The 16,005-nt window shown below is 37.8% G+C and overlaps 2 protein-coding genes across 6 annotated transcripts in view; one reads left to right on the top strand and one right to left on the bottom strand.

Annotated features, from left to right (window-relative positions):
• LOC136856909 (protein nessun dorma) overlaps nucleotides 1–16,005 on the top strand; it is a 210,385-nt gene that overhangs the window by 78,766 nt on the left and 115,614 nt on the right. For all 5 annotated transcript variants that reach the window (XM_067135149.2, XM_067135148.2, XM_067135145.2 and 2 more), the window contains one exon: nucleotides 105–272. In XM_067135149.2, coding sequence (XP_066991250.1) covers nucleotides 105–272 — 168 coding nt within the window. The remainder of the gene's footprint in view (nucleotides 1–104; nucleotides 273–16,005) is intronic.
• LOC136856912 (apoptosis regulatory protein Siva) overlaps nucleotides 1–16,005 on the bottom strand; it is a 136,339-nt gene that overhangs the window by 115,037 nt on the left and 5,297 nt on the right. The window lies entirely within an intron of this gene.

The raw sequence follows: 16,005 nt of genomic DNA, 5'->3' as shown, positions 1-16,005 counted from the left end.
GGGGGAGAGTACTGTTTATTGTAATATTTTCTTATTTTTGATACATGCAGTTTACATAAATCTTATAGCCTTTTCAAGTAAGTAATTTTATTTTTGATGTATAGGAATTTGCTTATAATGAAGAAACACTACAATCGGCATTCCCTATCAAGATCGCTCGAATCCAGATGTAATCAAAATGTGTGTATTATTTGGCCAGGTGGCTCTGTGGATGGTTATATAGAGCTATTGAAAGCATCGAAGCCCCATATCACTGAAGAAGCATTTGTTAGGTAAGTAATACTTGTTGTTTTTTACTTATTTTTCTTGGGCCATGACTTTGTATTTTTTATTTCATTATTGCAATTCAAAGTGGAGGTGTATGCCTAAAGACAAAACTCTTCATACTTATATTCTTAATCTGGGAATCCCAAAATTTACCTGGTGACTTCAAAATGCCACTATCATCACCTGTTCAAGAGAAATGACCATTGTATTTGTGGAAACTATCATGGCGTATCCTTGCTATCTATAACAGGTGAAGTTCTAACAAGAATTTCACTTAGCTGCCTCCAAGTTATTTCCGAGAGGATTCTCCCAGAATCTCATGTGAGATTCAGAGATCACACATAATTTGAAACAGGACTGTGTACTTGCCCAAACACTCGGCTCTTTACATGGCTGCCATGCTTTGCGAATAATATTATCTGCAAACACCCAGCCATGGTAATCAGTAGAGCTGGGATTTCTATGCAATTACATATTTTGTTCCTTGCTATGTATATGCTGGGAAAAGTTATACTTTCACAAACCACTGTGTTAGGGTTATTATAACTGAATTTCATTTTACATATTTTTTATTTTATTTTTGTAGGTATTCTATATATTCTTTGATATTACATAAAATTACAGATTTTAGCATTTTCGTTTTCTCTTATTATATAAATTGCTGTTATGTGCCCACCCGATGGCCTTGATTGTTTAGGCATCAATTCTATATGGTTAGCTGGTTCGAGTCCCATTTGTTGAAAAGAATTTCACCATCAGAATGTTGGTCGGCAAAGTAGGAAAAGTGGTGGTCTACAATTTCTTATCACTAAATTGTGTGCCAAAAGCCTGGATTCAATTCCAAACCTCTCCGCAGTGTTTATATGAAGTGAGGGATATGACGCTGTTGATTGTGATTCATCTGTCGGATGGGGTCGTAAATCTTTGAGCAGACCCCTTGGTGTTATTCGACAGGAGAAGGTTACGTGCCGACACAATGTTTCACCCTCTCCCTACCTCATTGGCATCATCATCTTCATTCCATATCCAGATGCGCAGGTCACCAATGGGCATCAAATAGAAACACCTGCAACAGGGAAGCAGAAAACATCCTTGGATGCTCCTGGCACTGAAAGCCATACGATAAGTAAGTAATAGCTGTTATGAAGTTTCACTCTTAATGTGAGGCTATTTTAAGTTGTGTCAACAGTGCGGTTTAAGAAAGTTATGAGTGACAGATATTTGAAAGGATGACAAGTGCAGGTAAAGACACCTGTGAAATCCTTTTTCCAAAGGTTCCAATTAGCTTCAGAATGTTACTTTATTTTTTTAATAACAATTGGCTTTGTGTTGCACCAACACAGATAAGTCTTCTGACAATGATGGGATAGGGCTAGGAGTTGGAAGAAAGTGGCTGTGGCCTTAATTAAGATACAGACCCAGCATTTGCCTGGTGTGAAAATGGGAAAGCATGGAAAACCATCTTCAGGCACATTCCTTTTTCTCAGGCATTCCCATATCTTCTCTCTTGCAATACTGTTTTTGGTTGTTTTTTTTCACGTTGCATCGACACGGATAGGTCTTTTGCCTGGTGTGAAAATGGGAAACCACGGAAAACCATCTTCAGGGCTGCCGACAGTGGGGTTCGAACCCACAATCTCCCGAATACTGGATACTGGCCACACTTAAGCGACTACAGCTATCGAGCTCGGTTTGCAGTACTGTCATATGCCTTCTCAGTGTCAAGGAAAACCATAAACAGATCTTTGCCTTTTTCCTGATATTTTTCCATTAACATACAGACACTTGAAGATGGGGTCTGTTGTGGACCTGTTAGGCCTGAAGCCATACTGTTCCTCTTCAAACTGTGGCTCTAAGATGACTCGCAATCTGCTCTTTAAGATTTTCTCGAGAATCTTAAGCCCATGAGAAAGGAGTGTTATTCCTTGGTAGTTGGAGCATTTTGGGCAATTTCCTTTCTTAAACGGGGATAATGACACCCTTGCTCCAATCAGTAGGTATCTTGCCATCTTTCCAAACTACATTGAGCCCTCTGTGTAGCCACTGTAAACCCTGGGACTCCTGCTGCTTCAATCATGTCCGTTCTGACTTTATAGATTCCTGGGGATTTCCCTTGCGGCATCTTCTTAAGGGCTGCTTCTGTTTCTGTCCATGTAATGGGAGGTTCCTCTGTGCAGGTTGCAACAGCTGGTTCTTTTGTTCTCTGACCTGCTTCTGTCCTGTTCAATAGGTGATCAAAATGATTTCTCAGACCCTCTCTGATGTTCTCTTTTTTCCTGGCCAGGTTTCCATTAGGATCCTCAAATGCTATGATGTTTTCAACTGAATTCCTTTTGTTTTTTATCAATAGTTTCATATTGCGTCTGCTGTCTTCCTTCAGTTTTTTAGTAAATTTTTCCCAGCACTTTATCTTCTCCTCTTCTACTACTCTTTTAACTCTCAATTTCTTGTCCAAGTAAACTTGCTCGAGGTCTCTGATCTTCCCCTCGTTCCTTACCTGTTGTGGTTTGGATTTCTCTCTGTCTCATTCTTTTTGTGCTATGTTCCTTTCTTTTATTAAGGATCTTACTGTTTCATTCCACAACGAGTGCTATATTCATCATCATCATCATCATTTTACATTTCCAGTTTCTTATGTACTGTTGGCGAGCCTCTTCTACTCTGTCTTATTGAGATACATTCTGTTATTAATGATGTCCTTCAGGGTCCTTCCTCGACCTGCACTGTTCATCTTTACAATGTCCATCCAGTGGGTTCTTGGTCTTCCCACCATCTGTTTTCCTGCCACATGTCTCTCTAAGTTAACATAGCTGTCATTGTTGGCTCCATCCTCATTACATGTCCAAACCACCTCATTCTGGACATGCTGACCCAATTTAACAATGATGGCTCAATCCCAGCTTCCTTTCTAACCATGTCATTCCTTAACTTGTCTGCTTTTGTTTTTTGAGTTTTGGACCTCAGGAACTTCATCTCAGATGCCTGCAACCTTGATGAGTCCTTCTTAGTGAGGGTGCAGGTTTTGATACTATAGTTTAAGATTGGTATGAAGTGCTGATTGAACATTACCAGCTTTTGTTGGTACTTCGGGATCCCAGAGGAGTGTTCGTACTTGCCCTGTATTTGCCACCTCGTTTGTGGCTAGTGGCTAGTTATTACACTGCCAGGGTATGTAAAGTTTTCCACATTTTCTAGTGGATGGTTTCCTAGCATGACGTTAGCTGGTTGTCCCTCTCTGCTCACTACTATTTTGGGTTTGCTTATCTTGAGATGGAATTCCTGGAACTTAACTTTCCATTCATTAAACTGTATTTGTTCCTCAGTTTCTCCCCAAATAAAAAAGTCTTGAGCAAAAGCCATTGCATTTAATTCACCACAGGTTTTCTTGATGTTCTTCATTATGTAATCCATGATGGTGATAAACAATAATGGGGATACTGCATTGCCTTGTTGGACTCCACTTTTGGTCTGGAACCAGGATGAATGTCCGTCACCCAATCACACACAGATGGTACAGTGCTCATACAATAATTGATCTTTCCTTACCATTCCCTCCAACACATTCCTTTTTCTCAGGCATTCCAATATCTTCTCTCTTGGACTGGTGTTATATGCCTTCTGAGTATGCAGGAAAACCATGAACAGATTTTTGCCTTTTCGCCAATATTTCTCCATTAACATATGGACACTGAAGATTAGGTTTGATGTTGATCTGTTAGTCCTAAAGCCATACTATTCCTCTTCTAACTGTGTCTTTAAGAGGACTCGCAATCTGCTGTATAAATCTTAAGTCATGAGAAAGGAGTATTATTCCCTGGTTGTTGGAGCATTTTCAGCAATTTCCTTTCTTAATCCTTTCCCATGGACTGTCTTTGCCTCACTGTGTGGCAAACCTAGAGTAATAATTTGCTTGTTAGGTATAGTTGTTAAGTACCTTCACTAAATAATTTATTCTGTAAAAACCACTTAAGATATCTGTTTCAAATTTTGTAATGAGGGAAAATACCTGTACACTATACTTATTTTTAAATGATACAATGAGATCACTTAATTACATGCAGGAATCCCCCAGTTCGGAATGACATCAAGAAGCATCCAACATGGTGCAAGTTAATGTTAAATTGCTTGTTCTTAAAGTCAGTCTGAATTGCTCAACCTGATGGGGCTCTTATTTTTTCCAGTAATGCAGAGAACACAGGACTTCACCCTGAATCCCCCGATTTATTTTATTTTTGGTATCCGTCAGATGAAGATATTTAGATACCAAATCATACTGTCTCTCGGACATACCGAATGAAGAGGTGGATTCCAAAACACGCTAAGTCAGTATTGTGTTATTTTGCGTTTGTTATTGTTCAGACGGCATAGATGTGTCAGCTGATAGAAGAATATTTGCCAAGCGGTTCTTAGTTACTTATTTACTTCGTCTTCATGGATTAGGCTAATAGCCTGTACCGACCTCACATTTCATTCCATCTCTTCATAGGACGACCAGTATCTCTTCTTCCCGTAGGATGGTATTCCAGGGCAAGTTTTGGGATTCTGTTATCCATCCTCAGAACGTGTTTTTTCCAATTTATCCTGTTTTGGAATATTCTTTCATTCACTGAGAATATATTTAATTGATGTCTTATCTCTTCATTTCATATTTTATCTTTTAGGGAATATCCTTTCACTGATCTTAGGAATCTCGTTTCAGAAGATTGTATTTTATTCATCCATGTCTCACTTCAATATTACAAAGTTGGTACAGCCATAGTCTTATAGAATTTAAGTTGAGTATCTTCTCTTATTTTTTCTTTCAGTGTTCAGCGAATTGTCCCACACATATGTTGAAATCGATGAAGCTTCTTCTTCACCTCGTTATCATCATTAAAAGATATTTCACAACCAAGGTTCTTAAAATTTGAAACTTGTTCTACTGGTTGATTATCAATTACTATCTTCGCTCTGTTAGGATACTTCCCTTGGCATGCCATAACTTTGGTTTTCGTTCTGGATAGCCGAAGATTATAACTTTTACAAATGGTGTTTAACTGATGTATTGATTTCTGGAGTTTATCTTCATTATCCTGCAGGATAAATTGATCATGTGCAAAGACCATAGTATTTATGTATGTGTCTGTGTTCAATTTTGTTCCAGAGTGTACAATTTGTTTCCAATTTCTGATTACTTCATCTATATATATATATATATATTGAATAGCGTTGGAGAGAGGCTGCATCCCTGACGTACACCTTGATTAGTTAATATTTCTTCCGTTAGTTTGTATCCTAGATCTAACACAATTCTCGTCCTTCTGTACAGACTTTGGATAACTTGAATAAGATGTGTAGGGTATCCATTTTTTACCATTATATTCCATAATTCTCTATCTACCCTATCAAAAGCTTTTTCATAGTTGACAAAAGCGACATAAGTATTCAAGTTAAATTCTCTTCTCTTCTCCAGTATCTGTTTGAGGCTAAATATATTATATATATATTATTATATTATATTATATTATATTATATTATATTATATTATATTATATTATATTATATTATATTATATTATATTATATTATATTAGCTTTCCTCCATTCTTCGGGTGTATTTCTTCTTTTCCAACAAAGATTAATTAAATTTAACAATCTAAATTTAAGACTGATCTCACCATATTTAAACAATATTGTCCAACCCTGGTGCTTTTCTATTTTTGAAGGATTTCAGAACAGTATTAATTTCTTCTATATCTATTAGGTCAGTTCCTTCAACGTTGATATCTATATCTTGATTTTCCTGACTCTCTCCATACTCTCCGTTATACCACAATTCTTTGTAGTGTTGTATCCATGATTCTTGTTCGATTACATTTATATTAGCAGTTTCTCTTTCATCACTGTTTAGGTGCTTCATTAACTTATACGCCATCTCTTGCCTACCATGGATATCATCTTCTATTGAGTTTATTAACCTATACCATGATTCTTGCTTGAGTTCGTTAGTGACTTGACCTTGTTCCTGCTGTTTTTATATTCTTTCTCGTTTTGTGGGGTGCGATGCTGTATCATTTTCAAGTATAATGTTTATTTTTGCTTGACAGCTTCTGAAATTTCTTTATTCCATATTTTAAGCCCAGTTTTCTCCTAAATTTCTGCTTCATTCCAATGGCTTCATCTGCTGCCCTCTGAATTGCTGAGGTTATGATTTCCCATTCTTTGTTAATATCAGTATTTGTCGGAATTTGAACTAAATACTGCTGCAGCCAATTTTGATATAAGTATTTTATTCCATCATCCTGTACTAAATATACCTAATAGATTTCTTGGTTTCTGTGTATATTTCTATTCAGCCTTTTCCTCCATTTAACAAGAATTCTGATTTTTGCAATGACCAAATAATGATCTGTGTATAAATCGCTGCCTCTATGTACTCTGACATCTGTTACATCTGGGCCTAACTTTTTATTGACCATTATATAGTCAATTATTGATCGCTGTCCTCTTGCAGTCCATGTAAATTTATGTATGTCTTTCTTCTGAAAGAAGGTGTTAGTAATTTTAATTGATTATAGGATGCAAATTCTATCAATAATTTACCATTTTCATTTAAAGTTGGTTCACCTTTATTTCCCACTATTTCTGCATTTGGTTTGTTCCCTACTCAGGTATTGAGATCACCAGCCAGAACAACAAAGTCATTTTTATATATGTTATCGAACACTGATTGAAGAACTTCATAAAACTGTTCATATTCTTCCTGTTTGTTTTCTTCAGGAGCATACATGGCTACCAAGGTTAATTTCCCTCTCTCTACCTTCAACCTCAGCACTAAAATCCTTTCATTCATAATGGTCTATCTTTCTACTTTGTTTTTCCCCTTCCTGTCTATTAATGTTGCGACTTTTGCTGCAGCTCTTTTATCCTGTGTAACTCCGCTATAAATCATAGTGTATTTATCTATTTCTTTTATTCTTTGTAATTTCCTTTTTTAGCTCAGTAATTACAGCAACATTGATTTCTTTCCTATCCAGCTCTCTATCCAGTTCTTCTTCTTTGCGTTTTATGCCTCTCACGTTCCAAGTTCCCAACGTTTATGTATCTCTAATTCCAAATTGTTTGTCCTTTGATCTTGCCTTTGTCGTCATCATATAATCCACCCGGTTATTCACCTGAGATTTATAAGAAAGGTAAGTTTTTAAGTGGAAGAGTTACCAGCCCTTCGCATAACCTCCAACCTGAAGGACCAGGGACTCTTCTGTCGGGTTTACCATACCTTAGCCGAGGGACCCAGTTGTTGTTTTTTTTCCTTTACGTCGCACCAACACAGATATGTCTTACGACGACGATGGGATAGGAAAGGCCTAGGAATTGGAAGGAAGCGGCCGTGGCCTCAATTAAGATACAGCCCCGGCATTTGCCTGGTGTGAAAATGGGAAACCACGGAAAACCATCTTCAGGGCTGCCGACAGTGGGGCTCGAACCCACTATCTCCCGATTACTGGATACTGGCCGCACTTAAGTGGCTGCAGCTATCGAGCTCAGTGGACCCAGTTTTAATAATAATAATTATTATTATTATTATTATTATTATTATTATTATTATTTTATTTGCTTTACGTCCCACTAACTACTTTTTAAGGTCTTCAGAGACGCCAAGGTGCCGGAATTTAGTCCCGCAGGAGTTCTTTTACGTGCCAGTAAATCTACCGACACAGGGCTGTCGTATTTGAGCACCTTCAAATACCACCGGACTGAGCCAGGATCGAACCTGCCAAGTTGAGGTTAGAAGGCCAGCGCCTTAACCGTCTAAGCCAGTCAGCCCAGCGGACCCAGTTTTAAGGCGCCAGGTACTCGCCCTCACCCCTTCCCATGAGGGGTAGGATTTGCTGGTTACATTAACAGATGGACTGTCAACTAAAACATTTTTTGAGTTTTAATGGCAGCACTTAATCGACATCAGTGCGACCCCCAAGGCTCAACAACCAGCCATTGACCCTCCTCCTTTACTGTGCTTGGGTCCGGCACTAGAAAATCTGAGTCATTCCTAGTGGCAGAGTTGTGGTTCTTAGTCACGTAGATAAGGTGGAAAAATGGAGATTTTTTTCAAACTGTGCTAAGGCAGTTGATGTAATATTCCATTATGTTCTTAGTCACAGCCTGCTATATTGTACATGAGCAGTAGAACACACAGTGGCCACTTGTTTTGTTTACACATACTTTGGTATTATAGCTCATTCCATGTTAAGAAAACGATATTGCCCTTATGGACCTACAAGGAGTGAACACATCCCCTCTGAGACACCCATAATTCCTCGTGATTAAAGGATATTATACTGTACTTTGTAATGTATTATCAAATATAGATTAAAACGATAAGGCATTTTTGCCTGTGAGTTATTAAATTAACTACATAACATTTTCTTTTTCATAAATGCCTACTAGTTCAGCAGATGCTGACGAAATCGAAATAATATATGAAGACATAGAAGATTTTGTGATGTGAAAATGGGAACTAATATTTACTGGACATAACTGAATTATAACATCAAAGCATCTAAGAGTATTTAGTTATTCATCTGTCATGTCGACTTGTGTATCCAGCCGTTATCTATATTATCGGCCATTGTTGGAACTGTTACCTAACTGTGGAGGTTACCAGACCAATTTAATTCAAAGTTTCTTATCCATTATTGTCACGCATTTGACTGGACTATGTGATGCGCTGAATTATCATTTGTAACTTATGCGCACCTTCGCGGTGCACGCATTGAATTGTGGGACTGGCTACTCGCCCAGCTCAGAGTGTGAGCTCAGTAGCCTGCAGTAGTCTGCTCGCCGCTACTCTCCAAGATGGCTGTGTTGTGTGAAGCTCCCAAGTGGACGGCTTGGCAAGAAGGGAAAGCGATTACAATGGAGCCGGACTCCGGCGGTTAAAAGATGATGTTAGGGCTAGGCCCTGTTATTCTTTTGAAAGTTATCCAGTGTGCTCCAACCTTAATATTTTCTTAATGTAACATGTAAACTTGGTGCTGTGAGTTAACCGTTATCGGTATGAAAAGTTTTAAGTGTCTTGTAAGTTGGATATCTTAACTCCAAGTAAGTACTGAAAATTATAATTTATTGAAGGGATCCCGTTCGTTCAGACACTAGAGTGAGTAATTTCATCGTGGACATGACCAACATCATAAACGCAACTTTTGGTATAGTGTAACCTTGTAAGCAAAATTTGATATATATTTGAACTGAATCGGTCGGAAAAAGAAAATTAATGTAATGTAGGGAAATCGGGATCGCTAGTTATGCGTCTATGAGGTGGTATTTTGTGTAAGTGATTTTATCTTATGCTTTTGTCGGTGTGCATTATTGCCAACTGTTTTTCTTGATGTTCATAATGATGTTGAATATTATTATTATTATTATTATTACTTTTATTCTTTTAGTAATTCATTTCGGTGCGTGTTTTCTCCCTTAATTTTTCCCTGGTTGGTGGTATTTGCTGTCTGATTTTGTCCTATTGCCTTCGTGGCTGATTATTTGTACGTGATTATTATTGCATTGTTACGGGCGTTAATTAATGACACCTCATATTCGCATCGTAGCGCAATCCAGGGCCCCCTCTGTTCTAAAGTATGTAAGCCACAGGGCAATTGATTAACTAAAGCTAATGTAAACTGGTACTATCACCTCTTGGATAAATAATAATAATTATTATTATTATTATTTTTAATAACTTAAAATCTTAAAATTGAAATTTGCTGGTCGAAATTAAGTTTAATATGGGGGTTTTCTTTCGTTGTCTTATTACTTTTCTCCCATTGTTTGGGTTCCTTGCTTTTGTCTTTATTACGTCATGTCATCCCTTCTTATGTAATCTGAAGATACGCTGTTTTTTGGGGTGGCTTTGATGATTATTATGGGATCTTGGCTTCGCGTCAGTAACGGGTAGCTCCTGTTGGGTGCTTCAGTGTTCTTTAATTATTATTATTATTATTATGTGCGCACCGCTAATTGTAAATTTCCTTTAATATACTTCATTTTGTTGGGGTTGCTGTGCGCTATTATTTTATTGTGTTTCATCTAGCTCGTTTCTTTGGTGTAATGTTAATTCGCGGTTGGAGCCACTAATTTTTTTTTCCTTTTTCGTGTGTCCTTGTGTGCGTCTTGTAATTTAGCATTTTAGTAGTGTAGCAAATTTCAATTTTAAAGAGATTTTATATCGCGGGCCCGCATATCGGTTGCAGCCAAATTTTAAAATATATTTTAATCTTTATGTATGTAAGGTAATGAGATAGTAATGAATTTTCAAACCTTAATTTTGGTGGAAGCCTATGTTAATGTGAGCTTCATTTCATCTTAATTTCAACCTTCTTTTAAAATACTGTTTCTCTCATTTAGTTTAATTGCATTTTAAATTTTTGGAAAAAGAAATATATATATTTATTGTTCTTATTTTATACCATTTTCAAATTACATTTACTTAGTAAATTTTCTTCATTTTAAATTTATCTCGTGTGTCATTTAGTAGCTAGCAATATTTACCTGGCAACCTGTCAAAGTTATGTAAGACCCTGGCCTTTTTATTCTCGCTTTTGCCCTCCACGCTTCATTTTTTTTTTTTTTATGCTACTGCCCTTCGGTAAGTATTGTGCTTGTTTTCTTCTTGATGTTTGTGCTTTTCATTTGGATGTTTTGTTTACTAATTGGTAAGGTTGCAGATTTAATACAATATGTAAAAGGTGACAGGAATCTAATTGTGATGGGAGACTGGAATGCAGTGGTAGGCCAAGGAAGAGAAGGTAATACAGTGGGAGAATTCGGATTGGGACAACGGAACGAAAGAGGAAGTCGGCTGGTTGAATTCTGCACTGATCATAATTTAGTCCTTGCCAATACTTGGTTCAAGCACCACAAACGACGGCTGTATATGTGGACGAGACCTGGAGACACTGGAAGGTATCAAATAGACTTCATTATGATTAGGCAGAGATTCAGAAACCAGGTGTTGGATTGCAAAACTTTCCCAGGAGCAGATGTGGACTCTGACTACTACTTGTTGGTCATGAAATGCCATCTGAAGTTGAAGAAATTGAAGAAAGGAAGGAATGCAAAAAGATGGGATCTAGACAAGTTGAAAGAAAAGAGTGTGAGGGATTGTTTCAAGGAACATGTTGCATACAGACTAAATGAAAAGGCTGAAAGAAACACAATAGAAGAAGAGTGGATAGTAATGAAAAATGAAGTCAGTAGGACTGCTGAAGAAATCTTAGGAAGGAAGAAAAGATCAACTAAGAATCAATGGATAACTCAGGATATACTAGACCTGATTGATGAACGACGAAAATACAAGAATGCTAGAAATGAAGAGAGTAGAAAAGAATACAGGCAATTAAAGAATGAAGTGGATAGAAAATGCAAGGTAGCTAAGGAAGAATGGCTGAAGGAGAAGTGCAAGGATGTCGAAAGTTGTATGGTCCTAGGAAGGGTATATGCTGCATATAGGAAAATCAAGGAAACCTTTGGAGAAAGGAAATCTAGGAGTATGAATATTAAGAGCTCAGATGGAAAGCCACTTCTAGGGAAAGAAGTCAAAGCAGAAAGATGGCAGGAACATATCCAACAGTTGTATCAAAGTAAAGATGTAGATGATGTTCTGGAACAAGAAGAGAGTGTTGATGCTGATGAAATGGGAGACCCAATTTTGAGGTCAGAGTTTGACAGAGCTGTAAGAGACCTAAATAGGAACAAGGCACCTGGAATTGATGATATTCCCTCTGAATTACTGACTGCCTTAGGAGAAACCAGCATGGCAAGGTTATTGCATCTAGTGTGTAAGATGTATGAAACAGGAGAAGTCCCATCCGATTTTCGGCAGAATGTTGTTATACCTATTCCCAAGAAAGCCGGTGCTGACAAGTGTTAAAACTACCGCACCATTAGTTTAGTATCTCATGCCTGCAAAATTTTAACGTGTATTATTTACGGAAGAATGGAAAGACAAGTTGAAGCTGAGTTGGGAGAAGATCAATTTGGCTTCAGAAGAAATGTAGGAACACGTGAAGCAATCCTGACTTTACGTCTGATCTTAGAGGATTGAATCAAGAAGGAGAAGCCCACGTACATGGCATTCGTAGATCTAGAAAAGGCATTCGATAATGTTGATTGGACCAAGCTATTAATGATTCTGAAGATGATAGGGATCAGATACCGAGAACGAAGAATTATCTACAATCTGTATAAAAATCAGTCTGCAGTGATAAGAATCGAGGGCTTTGAAAAAGAAGCAGCAATCCAGAAAGGAGTGAGGCAAGGCTGCAGTTTGTCCCCTCTCCTTTTCACTGTTTACATAGAACAGGCAGTAAAAGGAAGTCAAAGAGAAATTTGGTAAGGGCATCACAGTCCAAGGAGAGGAAATCAAAACCTTGAGATTTGCCGATGATATTGTTATTTTGTCTGAGACTGCTGAAGATCTCTAGAAGCTGCTGAATGGTATGGATGAAGTCTTGGTCAAGGAGTACAAGACAAAAATAAATAAGTCCAAAACAAGAGTAATGGAGTGCAGTCGAATGAAGGCAAATGATGCAGGAAATATTAGATTAGGAAATGAAGTCTTAAGGGACACTGGGACTGAAATTTCCAAATTCTATATAAACTGAGGTACAGGTTTGAAATTTTGTATGCTTATGAATAGTCATAACATAAACCACTGTGGTAAATTTGAGCATTGCAAGTTGATTAGTTCTTGAGATATTAATTATTTTATACATTTTCATGTGCAAATTATTCAATATTTATAAAGGTCTGCCGCATTAAACCAATCAAGATAGTGTAACTTTTAGGTAATATTCTATTGCATTAATACAATTGGAAGAAACCTACGGATTCTTTTTTGAATTGCATTAATGAGTATGAAGAAATAAATTTTTTTCATATCCAAGTTTTTAATCTACAAAAAATCTTCAATTTTTTAAGTTTGAAATTTTTTTGCAGCCAGACCAAAAGTGCAATCCAAAAATCGATCCGCAGCTTTATAGTCAATGCAATGAAGATAATACATGCAAATTTTGAAAGCAATATCATAAGATTTATGATGCGTGTAACATTTTGAATGCCTGAAAAAGTGAAACAGAGAAAAAAGCATTTTTTTAAAATAATGGACAATGCTCATAACCTGTATTGCCAGCTGAGAATCTCAAAGAAATTTCTTGTTTTCTCCTACTTTTGGATTTTGGCTTATGCCACCGAGAACTTATTGTATGCATTTCACCACAGAACAACACCAAACAATAGTAGAAAATACTCGCATACCTCAACATAATCAAACTGGAAAACAACTTGTTTGTAAACAAACAGGATTTGCACATGGTATGTATGGAAATAGTCATAAATAATGTTGAAACTAATAAATATTTCTTTAATAAGTAATCACTGTCTTTGAAAATAGGCATAAAAATTTCATCATCATCATCATCATCATCTGTTTACCCTCCAGGTTCGGTTTTTCCCTCGGACTTAGCGAGGGATCCCACCTCTACCGCCTCAAGGGCAGTGTCCTGGAGCTTCAGACTCTTGGTCTGGGATACAACGGGGGAGTATGACCAGTACCTCGCCCAGGCGGCCTCACCTGCTATGCTGAACAGGGGCCTTGTGGAGGGATGGGAAGATTGGAAGGGATAGACAAGGAAGAGGGAAGGAAGCGGCCGTGGCCTTAAGTTAGGTACCATCCCGGCATTCGCCTGGAGGAGAAGTGGGAAACCACGGAAAACCACTTCCAGGATGGCTGAGGTGGGAATCGAACCCACCTCTACTCAGTTGACCTCCCGAGGCTGAGTGGACCCCGTTCCAGCCCTCGTACCACTTTTCAAATTTCGTGGCAGAGCCGGGAATCGAACCCGGGCCTCCGGGGGTGGCAGCTAATCACGCTAACCACTACACCACAGAGGCGGCCGGCATAAAAATTTACTCAATATATTATGCAAGGCCACACCACCACCTGTAATTTTTATTCAGATTTTTCAAACTTTTGTAGTTCTTATATAGTTTACGTAGTAAAAGTGCCTAACTTCCTCCACTAGAAAGCAGCAAAATGCAGACCGACAGATGTAGGAGGCCTTTTTGAATTATTCTTATGAAATGAAATCGTGAAATCTGCTTGAATACACCACTAATGTGTGCTGATCGTGAGTCGAACGAAAGTGGGCGTTTAAAGGACTGCACGCCAGGCATTTAAAAGCTACGCTAGAGCTTTAAAAATGGAGGAATTTGGATGAAAACACTGCTATCTGATCCGCGGTGGTTAGGGGTGTATTAATATGGAAAAAGCCGAAAATCAATATTTTACATATATTTCGCCAAAATTTCAGTCCCAGTGTCCCTTAAAGAAAGTAGATGAATATTGTTACTTGGGTAGTAAACTAACGATGGCAGAAGTAAAGAGGACATAAAATGCAGACTAGCACAAACAAGGAAGAGCTTTCTTAAGAAAAGAAATTTGCTCACTTCAAACATTGATATAGGAATTAGAAAGATGTTTCTGAAGACTTTCATCTGGAGCGTGGCATTGTATGGAAGTGAAACATGGACAATAACTACATCGGAAAGAAAGAGAATAGAAGCCTTTGAAATGTAGTGTTACAGAAGAATGTTGAAGGTGAGATGGATAGATTGAATCACGAATGAAGAGATACTGAATCGAATTGGTGAGAGGAGATTGATTTGGCTAAATTTGATTAGAAGAAGAGATAGAATGATAGGACATGTCTTAAGACACCCAGGACTTTTTCAGTTGGTTTATGAAGGAAGTGTAGGCGGTAAGAACAGTAGGGCTAGACCAAGGTATGAATATGACAAGCAGATTAGACCAGATGTAGGATGCAATAGTTACGTTGAAATGATTAGGTTGGCAGAGGATAGGATGGCATGGAGAGCTGCATTAAACCAGTCTATGGACTGATGACTCAAACAACAACACAACAAATACATTCATAGGGTGAAAGCACAATGGCGGGAACAGCCATCGCTTCTTGTTGCCTTCCTTTATTTTCCTTCTTCTGTGTTGCTCTGGTACAAGTCTCATGTAGTCCCTCACTCCGTGAACTGCTGGCAGCTCACTTCTGAAGTGAAGTCATCTACACTATTTATTTGTTGCATGTGTGTTTTTAGGCTTTAAATCAGTGCATACTTGTCTTGTGACGAGTGAGAGTTAGTTGTATTATTTTCATACTGTACAGAAGTTGTTACTGAAGATTTTGGTGTTGTGGTATGCAGCAGTACATCATGGCTTAACTTGTACTGATAAAAAAAAAAAAAAAAAAAATTATCTGTGCCTGATTTTGTTACTTAGCTGTTCTTTCTTAATAGCATTTTATTTTTACCATTTTTCTTACGACCGCATTTAATATTCACTATTGTTTGTGCGAGCAATAACGACAGCACAGTAGAACCCCACGTTGACTGGGGAAATTTATTAAATGCATCCTTCACCTCTCGATTCCATACAAAATATTTTTTTCTATTTTCTCCCCCAGTTTGCCTTACACTTCAATGCTGAGTTTTTTTTATTTGCCATAGTTTACCTCTGACAGTGACGAACTCCAGACTTTAGTTACTGATCTTGCCATGGAATGTGAGTCATTCGACTTGAAGATGAACCTTTTAGTCATGCCCAACAAGTGAGTCACAGCAGGAAGTGTGAACATCAACAACATGCCGTTAGAGAAGGTGAATGAATATATCTATCTGGGCCAGTTGATGAATA

Source organism: Anabrus simplex, chromosome 1, assembly GCF_040414725.1.
Source record: "Anabrus simplex isolate iqAnaSimp1 chromosome 1, ASM4041472v1, whole genome shotgun sequence".
NCBI lineage: Eukaryota > Metazoa > Arthropoda > Insecta > Orthoptera > Tettigoniidae > Anabrus > Anabrus simplex.
This window is presented reverse-complemented; position numbering and strand designations above follow the sequence as displayed.